Here is a 23,556-nt window from a genome sequence, read left to right on the forward strand (position 1 = left end):
CAGCTACTTGTGGGAAGGCTGTTGTTCACACTGGGCACTACTCCCGACCCGCAGAGCTGTGCCTGCTGGCCTGGGTTGGGAATAAAAGAGCTGCACCCGCCACGGAAACTGCACACTTGTGAGGTTTTCTTTGGCTCTTCCCTGGGTCCTTGCTTGGAAAAACATATCTCAAAGATGTATGCACAGGCAGGTATAAAGGCATGAACACAAATGTTCTTTGTACTCCAAGCGTTAGACGTCTATCACTTTGCCATTTGATTTAGGATAGTGGACATTTCTTTTAAAAATACTATGCTGAGCCCTGGCCGGTGTGGCTTAGTTGGCTGGAGTGTTGTCCTATTAACTGAAAGGTCGTGGATTTGATTCCCAGTCAGGGCACATACCTAGGTTGTGGGTTCAGTCCCTGGTCGGGGTACGTACGAGAGGTAACTGATTGATGTTTCTCTCTTGCATTGATGACTCTCTCCCTCCCTTCCCCTCTCTCTAGAATCAATAAGTATGTCCTCAGGTGATGGTGAAAAATAAATACTATACCGAGGAATATTTTCCTATTATCTGTACCACCCACACTTAATGATAGTGCAGGTAAAACAAATATGAGCACATCACTAAACCCTACTCTGCCCCAACAAGAGCTTTTGCCATTCTTTCTCAGACTTACGTCGAACTCTGTCCCCAGCTGGAGAAGAAAGTGTCGTCACGAGGGAGCACATTTCTGCATCTGCTCTGATAGAGCTGCCACATTTCATGGTCGTCCAGGGGGACCGGCTTAGGACAATTTCTAGATAATACTTATTACTTCTCTAGACAACGCCTTGTCTCCAGAACTGACAGAAACTATTTCACTACTTTAAATAACCTTCTCTATCGATCTGTTGGAATCGGATCATATTTTATAAATGTCATCGTCTAGCCCAGCTGCAATTATGAGGTGCCATTTAGTTGGACTGGCCTTGACCTCAGATGGCTGGGACATTTTTAGTGTTTCATGGCTGAGCTGAGGTAAGGAAATAATAAGGGACTTTGATTTTTATGAACACATACCACAAAAGGGAGAGTTTGTGAGAACTCTCCAGTTGAAGAAAAGCCTTTTAGGAGACTATCTGGTCATAAATGGTTCAGAGGGGTAAGTTCTTTCATTTACCTTGAGATTGAGATACATATACATATATATGTGTGTGTGTATATGTATATAAATATACATATATATCCCACTCTCATGGAAAATAATACACAGGTGTATAGATACATAATCCGTGTGTGTGTGTGCGTGTGTGGAAATTGCAGCTGGAAGGCCTACAGAATGTACACTTAAAGGTGCTGGGCAAATGCAGGGCCTACATTAATAAGCGTATTTCGGCCTTAATAGATATGTATCTTTTACTCTATTTTTCTTATTCATTTACCAAATAATTAAGTTTTTTTAAAAGCTGTACTTTCTAATTAAAATTGTTCCTTAGTGTGAGATGCTCCAATTAAGCATTAGTGTCTTTTCAAGTTATAATTAGTATATTACAATGTCTGTGCTTGCTGATATGCTTTTATCTCATAAATTATACTACAGCAAAAACTGCAAAGGCAAGTGTTTGGTTTGAGGAGACCAGACAAGCAACTGTGTCTTTGACCCGAATCCCTTTCTGCCCTTTGCAGCCTGCGCGGTCCAACACGGACACGCCGTGAACTTAACCGTGACTGGCAAGCAGGGAGCATGAAAAACATTTTCAATTTCAATCAACATAATCTTTTATGCCTTTTAGCAGGAAAGGCTTCACCTGTCACATCTGCTTTTAAAAATATGTCATTTTTATCTTAAATTAGCACACATAACAAGAATCCTTAATTAATATAAACTTTTCTACACGTAGTTAAGGATTTTGAGTCACAGTATTAAACAGTGTTTTTTGGAACACATATGACTCAATAAGTAATTTTAAAGTACCCTTCCAGATTCTGTGGCTGGGAGCAGTTTGCTTAAGAAAAATAGAGTACTTTGAAGTCAAATGGAATAGCTTATTTTAAATAATACCACCCTTTCACCTAAATTTATTTTTCAAATCTGTTTTACCACGAACTTAAAAGGTAGATGATTATCGTTTAAATGTTTCCACAGTCACTAAACCCCATATAATTCTCATGTAGTTATTTTAAAACTATCGTTATTGTGAGAAACTTGTTTCATCATTTCTCCTGGATACTGAAACTGGTGGTGCTGCTGTCTAGGGGACAGATAGTGGGAAAACACCACCCTTGTGCTAGAGGAGAGACAGGACTTGGTGGGCCATCACGACCCCCCATCACCTTATCACCCGTCCTTGTCTCCAAAAACGTCATAATGAGCATGTCAGCAGGAAGCTGAGGCAATTGTCAGAGGACTGACTGCTCAGGTAGAACTACAGTGTACCCACCTCCCTGCCTGCCCCTCCCCCCACCCTCCCCCACAAGAACTGAAAAACAAACAAAGGCTTTGCCTACTCAAACTAGTATGGAAAAAAAGTCAAATTCAGAAAAACAAACAATGATTTTGATAGAAATACATATTGTATCGCTACCGGCTGAATTTTGTTGGGACATTTTTAGCTAAGCAATAGGCTGACTAAATTAGTTTGTGGCTTTAAGGCAGCTTTAACTATGAAGGAAATACAACTGCAGTATATGAACCCATGTGTTTGGATAGGAAAATGGACCAAGACCATACTCTAAAACATGACCTCTTCAATATATCATTAAGAAATATGGAGTCTTTTAACATGGAATTCACACTAAATTTTGAAAGCTAGAGTTATTGTTTCTTATAACTATGCTTCTATCAAAATTCATCATTCATTTAAAAAGCAGTTCATCAACTGTCCACTATTAAATCAGTATAAACCTAAGAGATTTATAAGGTGATAAACCTAAAAAATTTAAAGAGAAAAGATGACTAGGGTAACTGTAATAAAACTGTATTATAAAGCCATTGGACTAGATGTTTAAAGTAACAAACCATAATCATACGTCATGGTTGTTTATACGAAAATAATATAAGGGACTCACATATTTGTATTGGCAGTTGAGGTCAGCCATTCGCCGGCTAATCCAATGATGTCCAGTCCAGTGGAGAGCTGGTTGAAAAACCGAGGATGACCTAGAGAGTCAAGGGACAGGCAAGCATCAGGGCAAACCCAGCTTTTCCAAGGAATCCTCTAAGCAAAATCCTGCCCTGCTAGGGCCACACTGAAGGCGCCTCCAACCCAACGGCTTATTAGGGCTGCCAGGGACATGGGGAAGGACAGTCAGGTGGACTCGCCCTCCACCAACTTCTAGCGTGAATGGTGTCCCCCAAATTTGTATGTTTCTAAAGCATAACGCCTTTAAATAAAAAATCTAATGTCATGACACTAATAATCTTCCCAATACCTTAATTAATTCCCACATGAAATTCTCATTGTATGTATATTTTAAATTACATATCAGAGGGTAGTGGTCCTGATTTTCCTCAAAAATGTTTCAACCTTTAATCCTCAAATCAGGGCTTACTAACAGGGGAGGCTGCAGGCCTCAGAAAGAGTGTGCAGCATGGACCTATCCAAGCCCAGGGGAAGTGCCAGCTGCAGTGAGGATGCTGAGGACATGCTGTCACTCTCTGGGTCTCTGCGTCAGTCAGATGTGACATCAAGCACCAGTGCATTTGCCTACACACAGACAAGTGCCTGTTAAACTAAATTCACTGCTAAGGTGACCTGGCATCTCCTCTGTGAAACATGGGCAGACACAGCCTCACTCACTCACTGGGTTGTTGGTAAAGTAACTGGTTTCATTATACCACTTTGGAGCCCTTTGCTGCCCAGAGCATGTGTTCACAGGCTTTGTTCTCAGCAAACTGAGTTCTGTCGCCAAGCTTTGGGCAACTTGGCACTCACGGGAAAGCTCAACCCCGCATCAGCAGGCTTGGCTCTGCTGACCCAAAGGAGTCAATGCGACAGATTATCTGGGGTGTGTGACAGAGAACTGGTGCTGGAAAGATCTGCTGACTGCTGTGTTTTCTGCAGAAATTGCTTTTGCCTCTGAAATAACTGTCAGAAAGCTAGCATTTGAATGTTTCTCACCTAAGTTTCCTCTCTGAGAATGCTTGTTTCTGCCCACATGTGGGGATGACCCATGCAGAACATCTGGACTCTCCCTTCTTAGAATAGGCCGATCCCTGAATCTCAACAGTCCTCAAAAAGTCATACTGATTTTTAGAATAAATAAAAGAGGCATAAATATTAAACTTAGTGTAAGGATGAGGCCATCCATGCAGCCATCCATGTAGACTGCACTAAATAGCTTAAACTAGCCTATTTCACTCTACTTTGCTCAGTGTCACGGCATCTGGGAGCTCTCCTATAATAATTTTGTTAAAATTCATTTAAAAATACATGTGATGCCCATCTGAAAACTTTGAACAAATCTTTCATTTTAATGCAAAACTGAATTATAAATAACTTCAATCATGCTATTTGACAGTGCAGGAAAACCACACAGCCTGGCAAAGAGAAAAGAGGGTCAAAGACAGACAAACTGACAGAAACGCCCTCAAATAAAAGTGAAATAGTATGTCATTTTCCATTAAAATATAAAGGACCCAAAGTCCCCTAAAACCTTACTTTTCTCTTATAGCTACAGGCTTACGCCCTCAACAACTTAGACCAGAATTTGTATCAAGTAACAAAATGCCTTAGATTAAATTTCCCTTTCAACTCTCTGTATTCCATGAAAATAACAGATGGCAGATATGACGTGGAGCAGCACATGGTCAAGAGTCAGGGAGGGGGAGAAAGAAAGAGTAATTTTTTAAAGTAAAGCTTTTGAACAAATAAACTATGAAAAAAGGGTTGATGGGAGGGAAAACCTACTTTGGTTATGAGACATATCAAGCAGCTGCACCGTGAGGGACTTATTTGGGCTCTAACTCAAATGAATTATAACAAAACAAAACACTTCTGACATTCATGAGACATTTAAAATTTCAACACTGACTGAGTATTTGACACTGAGGAACTGCAAATTTTGTGGGCGGTTTGGATATAGTAATGATATTGTGATTGTTTTTATTTAAAGAGACCTTGATAGTAAAAAATATTTATGGATAAAGTAATATTACGTCAGGGAGGTGCTTCCATACAATAAAGAAGAGGGCGGCAGTCTGGGGCAAAGATGAAACAAAGTTGGCAGGAGTTGATAATAGTTGAAGCCGGGCGTTGGGTACATAGGGCTAATTTTTATACTATTCTACGTTTGTATGTGTTTACAACTTTCCATAATACAAAGTTAAGAAGAAAAATGAAGGAAGTCAACATATTCACTGTGACTGAGGGCTGATCAGCATCTGTCTCAGCTCATGGACAATCTAAGTATCCTGGTCCTTTTTTCAGAAGTCTTTTGCTAATTTGTAGAGAAATCTCCAGATGCTTCATCATCATCCCTTCATGGAGTATACCCAGATCAGCATGTCTGCACTATTAAAACACAATTCAGCCCTGACTGGTGTGGCTCAGTGGGTTGTGAATCATCCTGCAAAGCCAAAGGTCACAGGTTCAATTTCTGGCCAGGTCACTTGCCTGGGTTGCGGGCCAGGTCCCTGATTGAGGGCATGTACAATCGTTGTTTCTCTCTCTCACATTGGTGTTTCTCCCCTTCTCTTTCTCCCTCCCTTCCCCCTCTCTAAAAATAAATACTATCTTTTTTAAAAATTAAAAACATGCAATTCATTATTTTGGCTGAGTATTAATATCATTTTTTAGAAAAGAAATCTTCCACTACGTGTAACTACCTGCAGGATTAACCCTAGTGCTTTGGTATCCACGTCTAAACAAGAGCCCAGCACCCAGGAGCTATTTTCCCACGGCAGCCACAGCACACTTTGCCAGGCTGACACCCTTGAGATGCAGCAGGAGGCTTCACACTGTCTGGAAGACAATAAGCTCTACGGATGCAAATATCTGCTCCCAGAAGCTGCTCTGAGGAACAGGGTTGGATGGCTGCAGGGTGAATATCTAAGTGGATTCATACTCTGGATTAACAAGAGTCCATGTTTCAGAGCCCAGAAATAAACCCATGCCTATGAGGTCGATTAATATATAACAAAGGAGACAAGACATACAATGGGGTAAAGACAGTACATTCAATGTATGGTTGGAAAAGTTGGACATATACAAGAGTAAACTCCAACTGGATTGAAGACTTAAATATAAGCCTCAAAACTATAAATGTCCTAGAAGGAAATAGGCAGAAAAATCTCTGACATTTCTTTTAGCAATATTTTTTCCTGCTATATCTCCTTGGGCAAGGGAAACAAAAGAAAAAATAAATAAATGACACTACATCAAACTAAAAGGTTTTTTTCACAGCAAAGGAAATCACCGATCTCCTAAATGGAAGAAGATATTCACCAATGATGCAACCAATAAGGGGTTAAAATCCAAAACTCATACAGAATTCATGCAATTCAACACCAAAAAACCCCCCTCAAACAATCCAGTTAAAAATGGGCAGAGGACCTGAATAAGACATGTCTCTAAAGAGGACATACAGATGGCTACTAGACATATGAAGAGATGCTCAACGTCACTAATTGTCAGAGGAACACAAATTGAAACCACAGTAAGATATCACCTCACACCTGTAAGAATGGCTATCATCAATACATCCACAAACAGCAAGTGTTGGTAAGGGTGTGGAGAAAGGAGAACCCTCATGCACTGTTGGTGGGAATGCAGACTGGTGCAGCCACTGTGGAAAACAGTATGGAAGTTCCTCAAAAAAAAAAAAAGGAACTGCATTATGACCCAGCAATTCCACTTCTGGGAATATATCCTAAGAAACTCAAAACAATAATCTGAAAGACTCTATCCACCCCTATGCTCACTGCAGTGTTATTTATGATAGCCACTTTACGGAAGCAGCCCAAGTGTCCAACAGTACACATATACAATGGAATATTACTTGATCATAAAAAGAATGAAATCTTACCATTTACTACAGCATGGCTGGACCTAGAGGGTATTATGTTAAGTAAAATAAGTCAGACACAGAGAGAGATGAATACCATATGATTTCATTGTATGTGGAATCTAAGGAACAAAACAAATGAACAAATAAAATAGAAACAGAGGCACAGAACAGCAAACAGACACTTGGTTGCCAGAGGGAAAGGGGGGCTGTGTGAAACAGGTGAAGGGATTAAGAAGTACAAAATGGCAGTTGGAAAACAGTCATGGGGATGTCAAGTGCAGCCAGGTTTGCAGTCAACAATACTGTAATAACTGTGTATGGTTCCAGCCAAGTGCGTGCTGGAAATATTGGGGGGACCACTCTGGAAAGTATATAACTGTCTAGCCACTATGCTGTACACTTGAAACTAATACAAAATAATACTGAATGTAAACTGTAATTGAAAAATATGATTTAAAAAGGGTCCATGTTTCTCTGACTGGGTGATGCTTCAGGTTTACAGGCAATAGGAGTTGCTATTATGACAAGTTCATGTATTTTCCTTTGAGGGACAGCACTATTCTGGGCTTCAGGGATAAAAGTATGGTGTCCCATCTCTCTGAGAAAGTATATGTAGAGTGAACTGACAAAATAAAAAACTCTGGACCAAAGTAAGTCAAGCTAAAATAGACGTGGAGAATGCTGACTCCTTTTATCCAGCCAAATAACACTACTCAACCTCCATCAGAAATGGGTTAGCCATCAGACACCAAGGCGAGATGTAACCAAATGGATAAGTGTGCTTTTCTTTAAAAATCAAACACAGACTTTGTAATATAATTAAGTCTTTATCCTACAGTTATTGGAGGAAGCTACCATTATTCTAGTGGTGTTGGCAGACCTCAAAAGCTGTTTGGGATTCTCTATTTAAAAATGCCTCTTTGGACAACCTCATTATTTCATTGTAACACTTTGGTTTTGACATCTAATAGTCTTACTCAGCTTTATCACCACCACCGTCCCCACTCAGACTTTCAAATGACTAGGGAGAGTGAGAGGGATAATACAGGAGACAAAAAGAAGACAAAAGAACAAGAGGCTCCCATTGGTGGCTACTATGCCACGGACTGCCAGTTCCTGTAGACCTACCTGTCTGCCCGAGAGCTCCAGAGAGCCAGGCTGCCATGGGGAAAGACAGTATGGAGAAGAAACCACTGCTTAACTCTCAGACTTCAAAATCACCAGAGAGAGATTCAAAATGTCCTTGAGCTTGAGGCAATTGAAAAGTAACCATTTTAGCCCTCACTGGTATGGCTCAGTAGGTTGGGCATCACCCCATAAACCAAAAAGCTGCCAGTTCAATTCCCAGTCAGGGCACATGCCTGGGTTGTGGGCCAGGTCCCCAGAAGGGGATGTGCGAGAGGTAACTGAGCTATGTTTCTCTTGCTTATTGATGTTTCTCTCTTTCTCTTCTTCCCTCTTTTCCCCTCTCTCTAAAAATAAAAGAAGAGGTAAATAAATTTTAAAAAAAAGAAAGCAACCATTTTGGCCAGCATTGCTGATTAGAGAAGGCTTGTGTCACAAGAAAAGGAGGCAAGAGGGCATCTCCCAGGGCTTCCTGTTGGAGATAAGAGTTGGTGGCTTAGGGTGTCTGAACTCTGGAGGTAAGAACAGAATTCGAAGCGTGTGTGTTGGCCTAGCTAACAGAAAGTGTTGAGGGCTAAATTCAACACCTTCAAAAAGATATGTTCAAGCGTTATCTCCTGGTGAGTGACTATTTGGAAATAGGTTCTTTGCAAATGTAATCAAGGTAAGATGTTAAGATGAGGCTATAATGTAAGGTTAGGGCGGCCCTACTCCAAAGACTGGTGTGCTTCTAAGGAGAGAGAAATTTGGACACAGACACATGGAGAATGCCATGAAAAGGAGAAGGCCAAGCCCGGGGTGATGCCTCTCCATGCCAAGGGATGCCAAGGAGTACCCACATCCACCGGAAGTTGGAAGAGCCACAGACAGATCCTCCCCAAGAGTCTTCGGAAAGAGAGTCTGGCCCTGCAGACACCTTGATTTCAAACTTCTAGCCTCCAGAGTGGGCAGAGGATAAACTTCTATTGGTTTAAGTCACTCAATTTGAGGTAACTTGTTTTGACAGCAGGAGGAAACTACCACAGAAAGGGAAAAATACAGGCCCAATTCTCCCCAATGTCAAGAACATGCAAGGCAGCATTTATCAGAACGACATAGGCATAAAAAGGGTCATTCTGCTATCTCTAGGTTGTGAACAGCTTAGAACCCAGAATGAAGCTTTTTACAGAATTTGACAGAATGCCATGTACTGTACATCTTTTAGACCTACTTTTACAATAAATGACGATGAGCTTTTGCTGGGGTTGGGGCCTTTTCTTCCATGACCTGTCACTGTCTGAGGTTGTTGTGTGGTCACTGAGTTTGCGTCCTTCCCTCACTAGGTTTGTGTTTCTCCTTCAACGTGAAGTTTGACATCCTCACAACTGGAAGGGGTGTGGTGCAGCGCAAGCTCGCACTGCTTCTCCAGCTGGCTCCTCCCCTTACCTGTGCGGACCCCATACTTCAGGGTGTCTCTGCAGTCAACCAGGATCTGCTCCAGGGACTCAGGGTGGTCAGAGAGCTCCAAGTTGAAGCCCTCCATGCCTTCCAGCAGCTGGTGTGGGTGATGGAAGTCCAGCACCTTGGTGGAGCGATCAAATGTCTTGCGAACATAGTTGAGGAGTATGTCCACCACCTCCAGGAGGAACTGCACGGTTTGCTCCTCCCCATTCTTAGCTGGAAGCAGATCTGGGAGGGGGAGCCAATGAGTGGTTATCACTTGACTCATATCTGCCTTTCCTAGGCCCAGAAATCCTATTGTCAGTCAAGATATCTTTATAGGCCTAATTTCATCCCAGGATATGTATGCACATTGAGAATCTGATGCACCATCTCCCTAGAAAAATGCACTTGAGCATACACACAGAGGCTCTGCACCCCTTTCTGGGTGTTCACAGGCTTTCTGATAGCCAGGCTGCCCATAAGAGAAATGGGGTGCTGTACGGAGTGGGGAGAAGCTGCTGCTGCAGTTGTGCATTTGCAGGCTGAACAGACACCTGTGAGGTTTGTGGAGGAGGGGCCTTCTACCTTGCTCCCCTGGTACCAGTGTGTCCCTCTACATCTGACTGAGATACTGGGCTTTTTGGTTTGGTGTCATGATACGCTTGATTTGGTGGTGGTGGAGGGCAAGGCCTCTGTGGGTGGAGGCTGAGGTGTCCCCTGAAGAGGGTGGTCCTTTGTGGTGGCCTCAGACAGAAAACTAGAACTGGAAGATGAGACTCAGGGAGGTGAGAGAGGGAACTCCCACCTCTCAACCCCATCCTTTTGGCCCGCACTCTGGGCTGTCTGCAGATGAATTTGGGTTACTGCTTCCATTAGGCAGAGTCAGGCTAGGGGTTCGAGTAGAAAAATCGAGGGGCCCAACTGAGGTTGTCAGCCACAGCTCAGAAGCAGAACGGTTCTATGTGACACTCTGTGTCTATTCGCAGGGTCATCACTGAGGTTCACTGAAGTCTTGTTCCCTGTTCTGGTCTGGGCTCTCTGGCCTGTGGGGAGTAAATGGAAGGGGGCGGCAGGGGGTTCACCTTTGGGCCGTTTGGGAGAGAGACTGGGAAGGCCCCTGCTGAGACCAACGGTGTTGGTGAGAGTAAATGAGGAAAGGAAATGAGTTTCAGGACAGCACTAGGTCATGGGGCCGTTGGTGCTTTTGTTCTTGCTGTCATTGAAGTTGTCGCTGACCTTGGAGGATAGATGCTATTAAGGGAGTTACTGGATTTTCTTGTGTGTGACAGTCCTATGGATTCCGAGAGTCCATGAATCCACATTTGTCCTTGAAAGTGTCTTTAGTGTTGACTGTCTTACTGCCTACCCTCATCTGGCTTCCGAAGCAGGGAAGACCTGGGCACAGAGGAAGGAGGGATTCAGATGTTGGAAAAGCAGTTTCATGGCAGTTCATAGAAAGTAGTGACATTTTTGGTAAAATTTCAGGAAAAAGTCAAGAAACTCAACTAGGGGAATCCAGTGGGCACTGGATAGCACCAGAGCTGGGAGAACAGGGTACAAGGGTGAGGGTGGGGCGGGGCTACCTCGGGCAAACAGGTTGGAGAAGTCAGTCTCCGTGCGCCGGAAGTGGCCATCCCTCTCACTGTTTTCACAGGAAATCAGGTTCTTGGAGGTCTGCCTCTCTTTGAAGGCGCTCACAAGCCGGCTCTTCTCTTCCAGGCTGTTGGTCCTTTGCAAGAAGCCTGCAGCACAAGAAGCTGGGTCAGAGGTAGTGACCTGAACTCCAGCGTCGGAGACTCTGCGAGCAGGGTCCTCACTTCTCCAGAGAAGCTGAGTGTCCGCATTTTACATGTCAGGGCTCTGGCACTGCTTCCCCTCAGGCAAGGAGGGGGCAGCGCCAAGTGTCAGCTGTGGCACAGACCCAGTCATGCAAGAGAGAAAAACAGTAAGCAAAGCCCATTCTCCTTTCTGAATGTGACAGTGAACTCAGAATTAAGTCAATTGGACAGCTTCCACTCCAGTAACCAGCCCCAGGATGGGGTTTCAAGGGAAGGACATGATCAGAGAAGATGCTTCCAGCACTGGGTTCCCAGGCTGTGCAACTAGAGGGAGGAGTGAGGACCAGCAGCAGGGATTAGAAGCTGTCCTCTGCCACCGAAGACAGCTCACAGGTTGGGATGTGTTATTTTTCGGAAGATAAGTGAGGCAGACCCCTACCGTCCACGGGCTTACAGTTTGGCAGATGGTGGCCAATGTGGTAATAAAGCTAAAAAGCCATCTGAGAACTCCACGGAGGTAACCTCTGAGCCCAGGGTGGGACTCAAAGGGCCTTGAGCGCAGAGCCTCCCTGAGGGCCTGCATACATCCCCTCAGGCTTGGGGCCTGCAGGCCCACTCCCTCTCCCCTTGGCCCAAAATGCACCAGACTGAAAAGAGGAAGACAGGACTAGGCTTCCTGGTGACCCCAAAGCTGTCTTTGTAGCTACGGGGATCCTTGGGGAGTCACTTACATCACAAAGCAGACTTGGAACAAAGTCTCAGGAGGTTCAAGAAGAGGCAAGTTAATGTGAGGGGTTTGGCATTCCTTCCCCAGGACTGCAATTCAGCGGTGAGGGGTGGAGGAAGGAGGGGTGCAGTGGGAAGGCTGGGGTGATTAGAGTCCTCCTACACACTCAGGAGCAGGGGCTATTTTCGGAGGGAAGAATAGGAAGGCAGAGGCGCCACCCCTTCATTGTTCCCAGCACCCTGTAAACTTACTGCTAAAGTCCCAGAGGACACCAGGAGGGGAAAAACACAATGCTGTAGCGATTCCAACCGGTGTGCTGCAGCACACTGGCATTTGTTTTAAAACGTGCAACACCTGCCTATTCAGTCAGGGGTACCAACCTCTTTTCCCTCAGATTGTCAAATAAAAAAATGACAATAGCCAACACAACAATAGCCATCCATTGCGAATGAATCAAAATTATAACTGGTGGGTTTTTTTTTTTTGGTCAGATCAGCAAAAAATGTATCTTTTGGTGCACTGTAGAATTTTAGTAATTAGTTTGTGTGTGCCATGAGATGAAAAAAGTTGAAGATCACTACACTAATGCATAACAGAGCTCCATGCTTAGATATAAACGTGGGGTGTTTATCTTTTCCTTCACCTCTTCTCCTACTTTCTAAATTCCTCCTCCAAATCCCTAAAGTCCCAAACTGGGAGCCATACTCAGCCACCACTCCTTTGCCAGAGGGATCAGGGTCACCTGGCTCCTGAGTTCAGAGCCTGCCTCCCTGCTCGGGGGAACAGGGAGATGGGAATTTGCTAGGCCAAAAAGACCAAGTCTGTGTGGCCGGATGGCAGGGACGTCCTGCCTGCTGACATCCTACTCTTAGGTCCTGAAACCCTGGTTGGCTCCAACCCACTCCTAGGAAAAGCCTCAAGTCTCTACCTGAAACCTCCTAGGAATGCCTTTCCTCTGGGCATCTGCAGGGCCTCGGACGTCCACTTAGGCTTTGGGTATTACCTCTAAATCTGAGAGGTGTCTTGACAGGATTGAGAGACAACAACTGTGACACAACTTCAAACCTGCATCCTGTTCCTGGACCTCACTCCTTGGAGTGCCCCACGAATCTGTATCTTCCGTATGTCCCAGAGTGATTTTACGAAAAGCACACTTACATTGCATTATAATTTGTGGCAAAAACCATTCATCTGACAATATAATCACTTACTGTATACTGTTACCGGGATAACAATTTTTGGAAGGTATTTGTTTCCTAAAATACTGGGAGCCTCATAAAAGGTAAATGAGCAGGGCCTCTGGTCTCTGAGCAGCTCTGGAAGGCACTGTGTGCTTCTGCAAGGATGACCAGGCGATGGATGACTCGAGGACAGTGTGCTGACAACTTCCTTGGCTAGCAAGAAGTCCCTGAGACTGAAGCAGACTGTACTCCCTCTTGCTCTGCACCCTGGCTGTGAGGACCTTGTCTAAGACTGAGAGTAACTAGTAACCCAGTGCCACTTTCTTAAGAGGCAGACAGGCATAATAGAGTGAGAGCCAAGCTGCAGCTGGCTTTGGTCAGGCTTCAAGGGGGGGGGGGGCAGGAAGTGAGTCCTGCCATGACTCTACTTCTTGGCTGTGGGGAGATCCTGCTGCTGGTTCCTTATGCTGCCACCAAACTCAAAGGTCTAGGGGGCCCAGGGAGTGGGGGAAACGTGGGGAACTAGGAGCACCTGGCATGAGCCAAGTGTTTCCAAGCGGGGCTGTGAGTGGTGTGGGGCATAAAAGCACATGACCAAGGGCGTAAGTGGGGCCTGAAGACCAGCCCTTGTTCTCACCAGCTGAAGCAGGGAATTGCATCTAACAAGAGGAAGGGGCTCTTGTTCTGATTTTTATGGGATCTACCCTGTCGGAACGCCCTGCCCCCTTTCCCTTTACTGTTCCAGAGAAGCCAAAAGTACAGAAAACTTGAAGTCTATGTTTAAAAGTTGGCAACTGACACAAAATCAAACGTACACACACACATTGCATAGGCTAAATTAAAGAACTCAGAGGCTTTAACTGGCAGCCAGTCTGGGGCCTCTGCATAGATAATGATGAAAACGCAAGGACAAACTGGTAAGTTAGTACAGCCCAGAGCCAGAACGTAGGGCCGCTGCATCTCCTTCTGCTTATTGAGATGATGCCACCATGCCTGTAGCCACCCCACTCCTCTTGACAAGACCCTGGGTTTCTTCTAGTTGATTCCTTTCCCAGGGATTCTGCCTCCAGAGCTAAGGACACTGGGGGCGAGACCCATTGTCTTCCCTGCAGCTTCATTTCTGAGGGTTTCCAGGGAAGGGGGCAGGAAAGTGGGTGGGGGTAAAATCTTGGCAAGGCACTGAAGAAGTTTGGGAGGGGCAGGGCCATGGACCTGGGAAGAAGACCATGAGTCACTCTACCCTGTTAAGGTGGAAGGTCAAACCAACCCCAAATGGTGCCAGGCCAAAAGGGCACCCTTCAGGCCATGGAAAGTGTGTAATGGAGTGGACATGTCTGTGTGGGGAACAAGGGAGGGGGCTGCGGATTCAGGTCAAGACTGCGCCTGGCCTCCACTAGATTAAAATGGGAATCGGAGTTGGCCCATGGTATGGAAAACAAATCTCCTGGTGTTTTCTTTCTTTTCAGATTCAAACCTCAGGTGAAGCCTCCTAAGCTGTGGCCCCAAAGCATGCATTTTAGCAGAAGCCAATTTCCCCTTAAGGGACTACCAGCCCTGATCTGCTATGTGGATCCGACTGTCCTGAACTTAGCACTGGGGCTGGGGGTAGAAAGAGAGAAAAAACTCTCCAAGGAAGGTAGCCCCCTAATGCCCGAGAGCTCTCCTCTCAGGGGAAGTCGATGCAAACTCTGGTCCCCTATTCCCGGGCCAACAGGAGCACCTTTACCCAAAGGAGCTTAGATCTTTTCTTCCATTGGAGTCGAAGGGCCGGCAGTGCCGGCAGCACAGAGCGCGGCCGGGACAGAGGCCTGGAGGCGGGGATTGGGGTGGATGAGGGCTGCCCCCCGCCCCCCGGGCAGGCCCAGGACCGCAGGAAACGCGAACTTCACCCCAAGCCTTCCCACCCGGTCCTCCACCTCGGCAGGCGCCCAGGGCTCGCTCGGTTCTGCTTGCCCGACTGCATGACAATGACGGCTGCTGAAGCCCAGCGCCTCGCGGAAGGGACACGGCGCGGAACGGACCATTAAGCCGGGAATGGCGGCAGGGGGAGGGAGCTATTTATAGAACAAAGCTAGGCTACTGCCAGCTACCCCCGCCAGGGACCCGGCTACCGGACGCGCCCCACGGGCCTCGCGTGCTGGGGAGAGGGCCAAACCCCCGGGCTGGGCTTTCCCTGTAAAATGGCTAGATCTGGAGTTGAACTACCTTGCCAGGATCACGGACACAGGGCCCCCTAAATGCAGGGAGGGCGCCGCGCTTTTGGAAAGGGGGAGTGGCACCCAGAAGGTGCTAAATAACCCCTCGGCTACCGCCCGGGGACCCGGGACGCAGGGAATCCGGGAAACTCAGGCCCAGAGAGCACCCGCTCGCCCGCCTGCGGGAGTCCGGGGGCCAGGGCGCGCGGGCGCGCTCAGTGCGGCTCCGCCGCTATCTCCGGCGCGCAGCAGCTGATGGATGGCTCTTTAATAAGCCCCTCGTTAATCTTCCCGGGCTGCTCCACCCCCTGCTCGGGGACGCGCGTATTTTCTAGCCCGATAAGGCTAAAGATTTTAGACGGTGAATTGTATCAAGGAAAGCAAGTCCTCATTGTTCAGCCGGAGCCACTCGGCTGTGTCCATTCGTGCGAATCTCCTTTTTCTTTGAAAAAAATTACATCCCTTGGGCGTTTTCATTTCAGACCTTCACGTCTCCAGAGAGCTGTTCTTTCTCCTTTGCAGCTCCCAGATCTATTTTCCTTTCTCTGGCAGACCGCACCCGACTCCCCCTTTCTCTCTTGCGGGCCCCTCACCCCCGCCCTCGCCTGCTCCCTTTCCCTGCCCTCCTCTACTTTAAGGGCAAGCTCAGCAAACCCTCAGGCCTGCGCCGCCCGCACTCGCTCCAGGCAGGGCACCGGGGGCTGCGGACAATCCTTTCTCTTGCCCTCCGAGGCCCCAGAGAACGAAACCTGAATCTGTTATGGCATCTTGAGGCAAAAATCTGTAGCCTTGAGAGGCCGCTTTCAACGCAGGATGGTAGAGAGGGAAGGGGGACAACGTGTCAGCCACCGCCTTAGGCAGATACTGGCCATAGGCCTGCTCTCCAGGAAAGCCAGGCCAGTTCACCTTCTCTGCACGACCTTCCGCGCGCGCGGGGCAGAGCTCAAGGGGAGGCGCGGCCCCTGCGCGCCGCCAGAAGAGCCGGGCTGCCGCACGGGGGCGCTGTGCTGGCGCTCCGCAGCCTAGACACGCTGGGGAACCTGGCGGTCTCAGGTTGTCCTGGACGCCAGCGGAAAGGCGCCCCCGGGACTGGTCGGGAGGGGACAGAGGAGGTTCAGGGGCTGTAGAGCTACGTCTCCGCCCCGCCTCAGAGCTGTAGATACAGTAGAAAACTAGACTCAACAGCCAGGGTCCCCTTTCGCGTGCATCCCTCTCCTAAACCCGCAAGCCCGCAGGCCGCGCCGCCTGGCCCGGCCCCAGCAGGACCTTTCACTCACCGCAGATCTTGAGCCCCAGCTTTCTGGTGCATCCATGGGCCACGCCGCACCACGTGTCATACGCTGGAAAGCAAGAGAGGGGCGGTCAGTGAGGCTCGCACCGCGGGAGAGCCCGGTGATGGCAAAGGCTTTTCTGGGAAAGGGGGGGGGGGCAGGTCTTTGCCAGTGCGCCTCCTTAAAAGCTCTTTCCTGAAAGGAGCAAGAAGCCAGATCTGTGGGCAGACGGGCAGACTCGTGTCCTGCTCCCACTCTCAGGTACAGAGCAGTGTCTCTGAGAGGCCACGCACCTGTGCCCCGCCCGGTCTCCAAGAGACCCTCGCTGGGGAGCCGCGCAGGCGTGGGTGGGGGTCCGGCTGGGGCAGACTGACCCCGAGAGCAAAGGGCCAAGCTCGGCAGCTCGAATTGCCCGGAACCCACCCGCCAGGCCCTGTCTCTCGGTCTCCGCCCCAGGACTCGAAAGGGAACACAGAGGCATCTGGGACCAACACGTCTCATAATTTCTTGGCGGGTCTCCAGCTGAGTGGCAGCTTAAAATAAACTGGCATGAAATGGGGTCGCGGAAGAGTTCAGGAATTAATTGGGTGAAAAATAGTATTTGACTAGATGATCGGACTCGCCTGAATGCTCTTCAGTCTGGCCGGGGAGTCGAGCAGACAATAGTGCGCATCCCGTCTCCATTCCCGTTCTTTTCTCCCCAACCTGCCCCTCGTTAACCCTCCCCTCGACATCTGCGGGCTGGAGATGGGGAAGGGAATCAAGCACCTTTCCTCGGGGGCCCAACCGCCGGCCCGGGAGGCGTCGCACTATCAAACTCCTCAGGGTCTATCCTGCCCTCGGGGCTCAACTTCCAGCACGGAGGCCAGGGTGCCCTCGAAGTCCCGCGTGAGGCTTCTGGTGCGCCCACTGTGGAATTCCCTTCGGACCCTTCAAGGCACGGCTCCTCCACCCTCTCCGTTCCCCCACTCCACTTTACCCTAGCCGGCGCCTTCCGTCCCGCACGACTGTCGGCTGCCATAAGAAGAGCGACATCCATTAAACCGAAGCACAAAGGACACCCAGCGGGGAGAAGAAATGGCCCGACGTCTGTGAGACGGCCTGTCACAGACAGGAAATCGGTGGGCAAGCAACCCCCTAAGAACAATACCTGGTGGGTAAAAAGCCTATAAAGTGCTTACACTTTAAACGCCGTCTCAGCTACTTTTCATAACAACCCTATGAAACAAGAGGAGTGTTCAACTAAGACTCACTCTACAAATACACAACGCTGATGCTCAGAGAGACTAAGCAAGTTTTACAAGGTCACTCAGCTGGGGCGTTGGTTGTTCAGACTTACTGCTCGGACTTTCAGGGCTGGGAATGATAGTAAAAGAAAAGGAAAGAGAGATTGGGGAGAGGAACTGAGAGACCCTTTGATGTAGTGAGTGGCGGAGAGAGGAGGAGGGGTCGCTGGAGCAAGAGACCAGCACAGTTGCGCAGAGAGGCCACCTCCCAGGAGAACTTGCAGGGGCAAACAAGCAGAGCCAGCTGCACGGCCGAGGCCTCGTCTGCAGCGGAGGCTGAGGGCCGCGGGAGAGCCCGGCGTGAGCGTTCGGCCCAGGTGCTCACGCCGCAGCTGGGCTGTGGGCGGCGGGCAGCCGCGTTATCCTGACAGGTGTATGTGTTCTTAAGGCCCGCGGGGTTTTCGACCATCTTCCGTCCGCCTCGGCGGATTCCAATTGCGTCAGGCCGAATGCTAATAACTCAGTTCAGATCCTCCAGTGGGTCTCGGACCCGGGGCTGGGCACATGCACTCCACCTCCGGCTGCCCCCCGAGAAATAGGAGCTCGGTCCGAGGTGGGAATGCAGGACTCAAGGGCAGGGGAACACAATGGCCGCCCAGCCCCACTAGGCAGCAGAAGAGGGGCGGGAAACGTGGAGAAGACTGGAAAGGAACCCATCAAAGCCAACGCAACGAACAAAGAGGCGCGGGCCTTCCGTTCCTCTCGGCCTGCTCCAGCCAGCTCCACCGCCAGTGCCGGACTCACGTGCTGCCGGGGCTGACCGCTCTCCCGAGCCCCTCTTTGTCCTGCGGGCAATTGTAGCTCGCTGGGGAGAGGCGGCTGCAAAGGGAACTAGCCGCAGCCTAAGGGCTGAAGACAAGGACTCCAGCCCGACAGCACTGAGGGGCTGGAGAGGGGGGCTTACCGCATAACACCCCCCATCTTCTAAGGTGGAAACAATCCCGTTCTCTTAACCTCCTAGAAAGTCCTACAAGAGCCCAACAAAAAGCCCTCTCAAACACACTGCCATCCCTACGCCTGTCACATAGAGATTTCGGGGTGGGGGGGCGCTGCTAGTACCTGGAACGGATAGATTCGGGGGGAGGCACATTTCAATCCAAATTGGAAAAAGACAAACAATTCCCTCATCGCCCTGGTTCTACAAAAAACTGGGAAATCAATCTGAATTAAAGGCAGATTCTGGAATGGGTTGAAGAGCTCACTGAGCCTGGAGTAAGGAAGCATAAATTTCCTCCTCGCCTCCGCCCTCCGCCTCCCCTTTTCTTCTGTGTTCGGGACATGTCAGTGGCAGGCAGGTCTCCTGCCCCCAAGAAAAGAGAAGGGTGCTCTCTCCCCCTGCCTGGTCCTCCTGGTCCCTCAACCCTCTACGCTCTGAGTGCTGCTGCCCCCCCTTTTTTTTTTTTGGTCTCTGAGATGTAATTGTCTTAAACGTCCAGGCTCATCCCCCAAACTGTTTCATGCACCTTTCTCGCCTTTGGCTTCTCTCTCAGTCGTCAATAGCTCGAGGCAAATTTGGAGCAATTAGGGACCCCGAGTTTTCTAAAAGCTGCAATTAACGTCTAAATTTCCGCTGATTACAGACTTCGAGCGCAGTGCAGGGGGGAAGTGGAGGGGGGCAGACCTCCGCTTAACGAAAGCCGGAGACAGAAAACTCAGTTCCCGCGGAGACTTCCCACTCCTCACACCGCTCCCTACCCAGAGCCCCGACGTCCCATTAAGCAAAGAAACCACGCACAAGAAAAACAACGCTCTTGCCGCCCGTCCCTCCCCCTCGCTGCGAAGCCCTCAAGGATCCCCGCCGCCCCAGCCCTGCGAGGTTCCCACTCACCAGCGCCCCCAAATCGCCTAGCATCCCTGTCAGTCGAATGACCTCTGGCCGGGAAGGGTCGGGGACCCAGTTCTTTCCAGCCACCATCATCGCGCTCTCTCTTCCCTTTCCGCCAGCGTAGCCTCCCCACGTCCCAGCGTCCTCACCTTCCCCGCAGTCTATTAGATAGGAAACTGGGGCAGGACCTACTTGTGGGACGCAGGTTGGTAGTATTGGGGTCCGCTCCCGCGTTCGAGGAGGTAGCGGATGAAGAAGGGGTCGAAGACGCCATCAGCTCGGTCGTCTCGGGGCCTCTGCTGTCCGGGGTCCTCGGCCGGTCAGGCGCAGGGGCAGGCTGTAAAGAAAAGCGAGAGCTGTGCGGGGAGGGCTTCCGGGGTCCGGCGCGCGGTAGGCTCCCCCTGGACTCCTGGCTGCGGGGAAAGCAGCGGGAGGAGGGGCAGCTAGCCCTCTGGGTCGGGGCGCTCAGGGAGGGGTGCGGGGAGAGGTGGACGCGCGCGCGAGCTCCGAGACTCCGGCTCCGGCAACGCAGCCCCCGAGCGGCTCTCCAGTCTGGCGGAGTAGCGTGGCGACCTGGAGCGCAGAGCTGAGACTAGAGGAGCCCGAGGCAAGTGCGGGTCGCGAGGATACGGGGGCTGGGCTACAAGGGCACGGGAGGCTCAGCGCGCGATTTTCCAGCCGAGCCGGGACAAGCCCAATTGGGCTGTCGGCAGCCGGCGGGCGGGCAGACGCGGGGAGGGTGCGCGGGGCGGGCACGTCTGGTTCGGTGTCTGATTCCCGCTGTTGTGTCTGGCTAATTCCCTGGAAAGAAGGAGGCTAACTGCCCCGGGGACCGAGGACTTCGGTGAGACAAGGTGAGGAAAGAAAAGGCCCAGATCTTTCCGTTCTTACTCAGACTTGGCCGAGGACGAACTACAGCCACCTGCACCCTAAACAGCCAGAAGGCAGAGGGTGGCAGCCTCGTCTGTCTCCCTCCTGTCCCACCCCTCTTTGAGCCATCTCGAAGCCCCGGACAAGGCTCAGTCCAGGATTCTGTGTTTCCCCTCCACCCAAATCTCTTGAGGTCCCCGGATTTCTCGCCGCACAGACTCCGAGAGGGCGAGGGAGGCACGAAGGGGGAACGTCACCAGGGAAACACATTTGCGCCCAGCGCACGGGCGGCGGGAGACGAGGATTGGCGCGCCGCGCCCCTGCTCCGCGCCCCGCGCTGGCTCGAGGGCGTCCGTCGACTCTGGGACGGGGAGCGAGGGCGAACGCGGGCGGGTCTCAGAGCCCGCAGAGTAACGCTCACCGGCCACCGCGTCCTCGAGTTCCCTAGGACCCGGTGCCTAGCCCCGCGCGCGCACACGCACGGAAACTCCGGTCGCGGGCAGGCCGTGGCTTCTAGGAAAGTAACAGGTTACCGCTCAGGTCGCGCCTTCGGCGGCTGCCGCCCTGGAGTCCTCAGGTGAGACGGGCGCTGGGAGGCGGGAAGCGCAGCGGAAAATCACTCTGGATCCACTTCTGCGCTAGCCTCAGCCTCGGGCCGTGCATCCCCGGGCCGTGCCTCTCGTTAACGGGGCGAGGGCGGGGGTCTCCGCGAGGCGCACCGGCGGAGAGCCAGGGCCCGGACCGGCGGTGGGCTCTCGGCTGCGGAGGGTGGGTGGCGGGCGCCGGGTGTTGGGGTCCGAAAAACCGCGGGTGAAGAGACCCGGCGGCACAGCCGAGGCCGGGCACTGGAAAGTCGGGCGCCTGCGCGCTTACCCACCTTGGCTCGGAGACAGCAAGCCCAGCGCTCCCGCCGCTGCGCCGCGCAGCGCCCAGCGACCCGGTCGGCTCGTCTGGCTCTGCCACACAGCGGCTGGCCCGCCCGGCGTCACCTCCGGCTGCCGCCGCGCTCCCACTAGCACTGTCCCGCACGCTAGCGCCGGGAGCGGACGAGAACGCGGGGAAGAGGCTGCCGCTGGGCTTCGGGGGAGGCGGGGGCGGAGTGGGGAGGCGGGGGAATCACGCGGCCGCTGCTCGCGGGGGCAGCTAGTCGATAGCAGCGCCGCGGGGCTCCTTTGCAGGTGCCTGACCGCCTCTAGAGCTTTATACGCGATTATAAATCCAGATCACGGTTTTGCGCACGGAAAAAAGGGGGGGCCTTATGAGTAATCCAGAATGTACTCAAAGCGGTCCATTTTTTTGAAATAGGGAGTGTCGAGTGAGGCGAGGGCACAGATAATTCCCGCGAGGAATTCTGCTTGGCTGGCTCTCCTTCCTCCCTCAGCTCTCCCCTCCCCCATGCATTTGAGAAGACGAAAGCAGCGGCTTCGCCTCAATTTCTTTTCCAGTAGTTCCCCAGATCCGCGACCCTTCCGCGCGGGAGCGCGTCCAGTGTGCCCCCTGGCTCCCCACTTAGCCCGGATTAAAGAAGCAAAGGAGGCAGGGACGGGGCGGGGGGGCACTCAGACCCCTGAAGGAATCTCCACTTCCTTTGCATTTGTTCTCGCGTTCAGTTCAAGGTCTCCCTGGAAGTGCGTGACTTGAGCACAGCGACTCAGGGCCACGGCAGAGAAAATAGTCCCGTTTCCCACTCCTTGGCGCCCCCTCCTAGCGTCCACCTAGTATAAACGAATCGGGGGCTTGGGCTAGAAATAAGTGGTAAAGATATATTCAAGGGTTTTAGAGTCTGCATACTAGAAACACAATTAGGCAACACCCAGAGAGTTCCGAAGAAGGAAGATAGGCACAGGATTCTCACAGGGAAAATTCTTGGGAAAATTCAGTCCTGCATGCCGAGCTTCTCGGTTGATGCGAGATGGTATCCTCTAGACCACAGGGTGGTGCGGATAGCGGCCGTCAGGCGGTCTGGATCCCTGCGTGCCGTTTCCTTAGTCCTCACGGGCGATTGTGGGGTTGCCTCGAGGTTTCATGTATATCCAGGCACTGGGGCGAGGCCGGAAAGTTAAAAAGTCGAAGTTCCCAGATTAGTTAAAATAAGAGTGGGATTGTTTCCTCATGTCTCATCCTACTTGTTTTTTAGTAATTTAGCAGCTTGACTATATGACTTCATTTTATTTCTTTTTTCTGTTGCCCACTGGCTTTGGTCTTCTTGGGGATGGGGAAAGAAGGGATTCTGATAGATCACATCTGAAGGTTAAGAACATGCCCGAGCGCTCCTCTACCCACATGGGGAACCCGAGAACTGTGTTGTCACGGTGTGTGTTTTGGTGTGTAAGCCCTAGACTTTTTAAAAGGATTTTCCTTTTGCAATATTTAATGAATTTCCGCGTCCAGAAAGCCCCTCACCAAAAAAAAGGCGTTGGGAGGAAATGCCCACCAGAGGGCGCCAGAAACCCAGAAACGGAGAGGCCCTCAGCTCACCGGAACTCGCCCGCGGCGCCAGGGCCCACACCTGGAGGGGCTGGCTGCGCTCTGCTGCCCCTTCAAGCCATCCTTCAGCGACCCTCGTTGCTAAATTGTGTTCTCCTCTTTCCTCTGCTTGAGCTTCTTTTTATTTAAGGCAAAACAAAATTGATTTTTCGGTGTGTCTGGATGACACCGGGTAACCTTTACTCGTTTTCAGAGTGACTTTTTTCCCCTTTTGCGGCGCAGCCGGCAAAGGTTATCTATGGACAGGTTCGCGGCCTTGCTGGTCCACCCAAGGCCTGCCCCTCCTCTCCTAACGCCTTTATCCCTTTCCACCACGACAGAGTGGAAATGCGGAGAGATCTTACAAATCTCTGAAAATTCCGTAAGGGAGATGGAAGATTTGCCCCGAGCAGACACAGTCCGCTCAGTAAGAGATCT

The 23,556-nt window shown here is 50.5% G+C and overlaps 1 protein-coding gene across 2 annotated transcripts in view; it reads right to left on the reverse strand.

Annotated features, from left to right (window-relative positions):
• The window catches only part of GAD1 (glutamate decarboxylase 1), a 40,854-nt gene extending 19,217 nt beyond the window's left edge, over positions 1–21,637 (reverse strand). Inside the window, exons 1-6 of one of the 2 annotated variants that reach the window (XM_037044485.1) lie at positions 21,530–21,637; positions 19,975–20,119; positions 16,678–16,740; positions 11,103–11,261; positions 9,523–9,765; positions 3,034–3,124 (exon numbers count right to left, since the gene is read on the reverse strand). In XM_037044485.1, coding sequence (XP_036900380.1) covers positions 3,034–3,124; positions 9,523–9,765; positions 11,103–11,261; positions 16,678–16,740; positions 19,975–20,056 — 638 coding nt within the window. In that variant the 5' untranslated portion in view covers positions 20,057–20,119; positions 21,530–21,637. Of the gene's footprint in view, positions 1–3,033; positions 3,125–9,522; positions 9,766–11,102; positions 11,262–16,677; positions 16,741–19,974; positions 20,120–20,673; positions 20,842–21,529 lie in introns of those variants that run through there. The other variant, XM_037044484.1, reaches the window with a different exon arrangement.
• Between the last annotated feature and the right edge of the window lie 1,919 nt (positions 21,638–23,556).

Source organism: Sturnira hondurensis, unplaced genomic scaffold (assembly GCF_014824575.4).
Source record: "Sturnira hondurensis isolate 20B ecotype Veracruz unplaced genomic scaffold, ASM1482457v3 Scaffold0004136, whole genome shotgun sequence".
NCBI lineage: Eukaryota > Metazoa > Chordata > Mammalia > Chiroptera > Phyllostomidae > Sturnira > Sturnira hondurensis.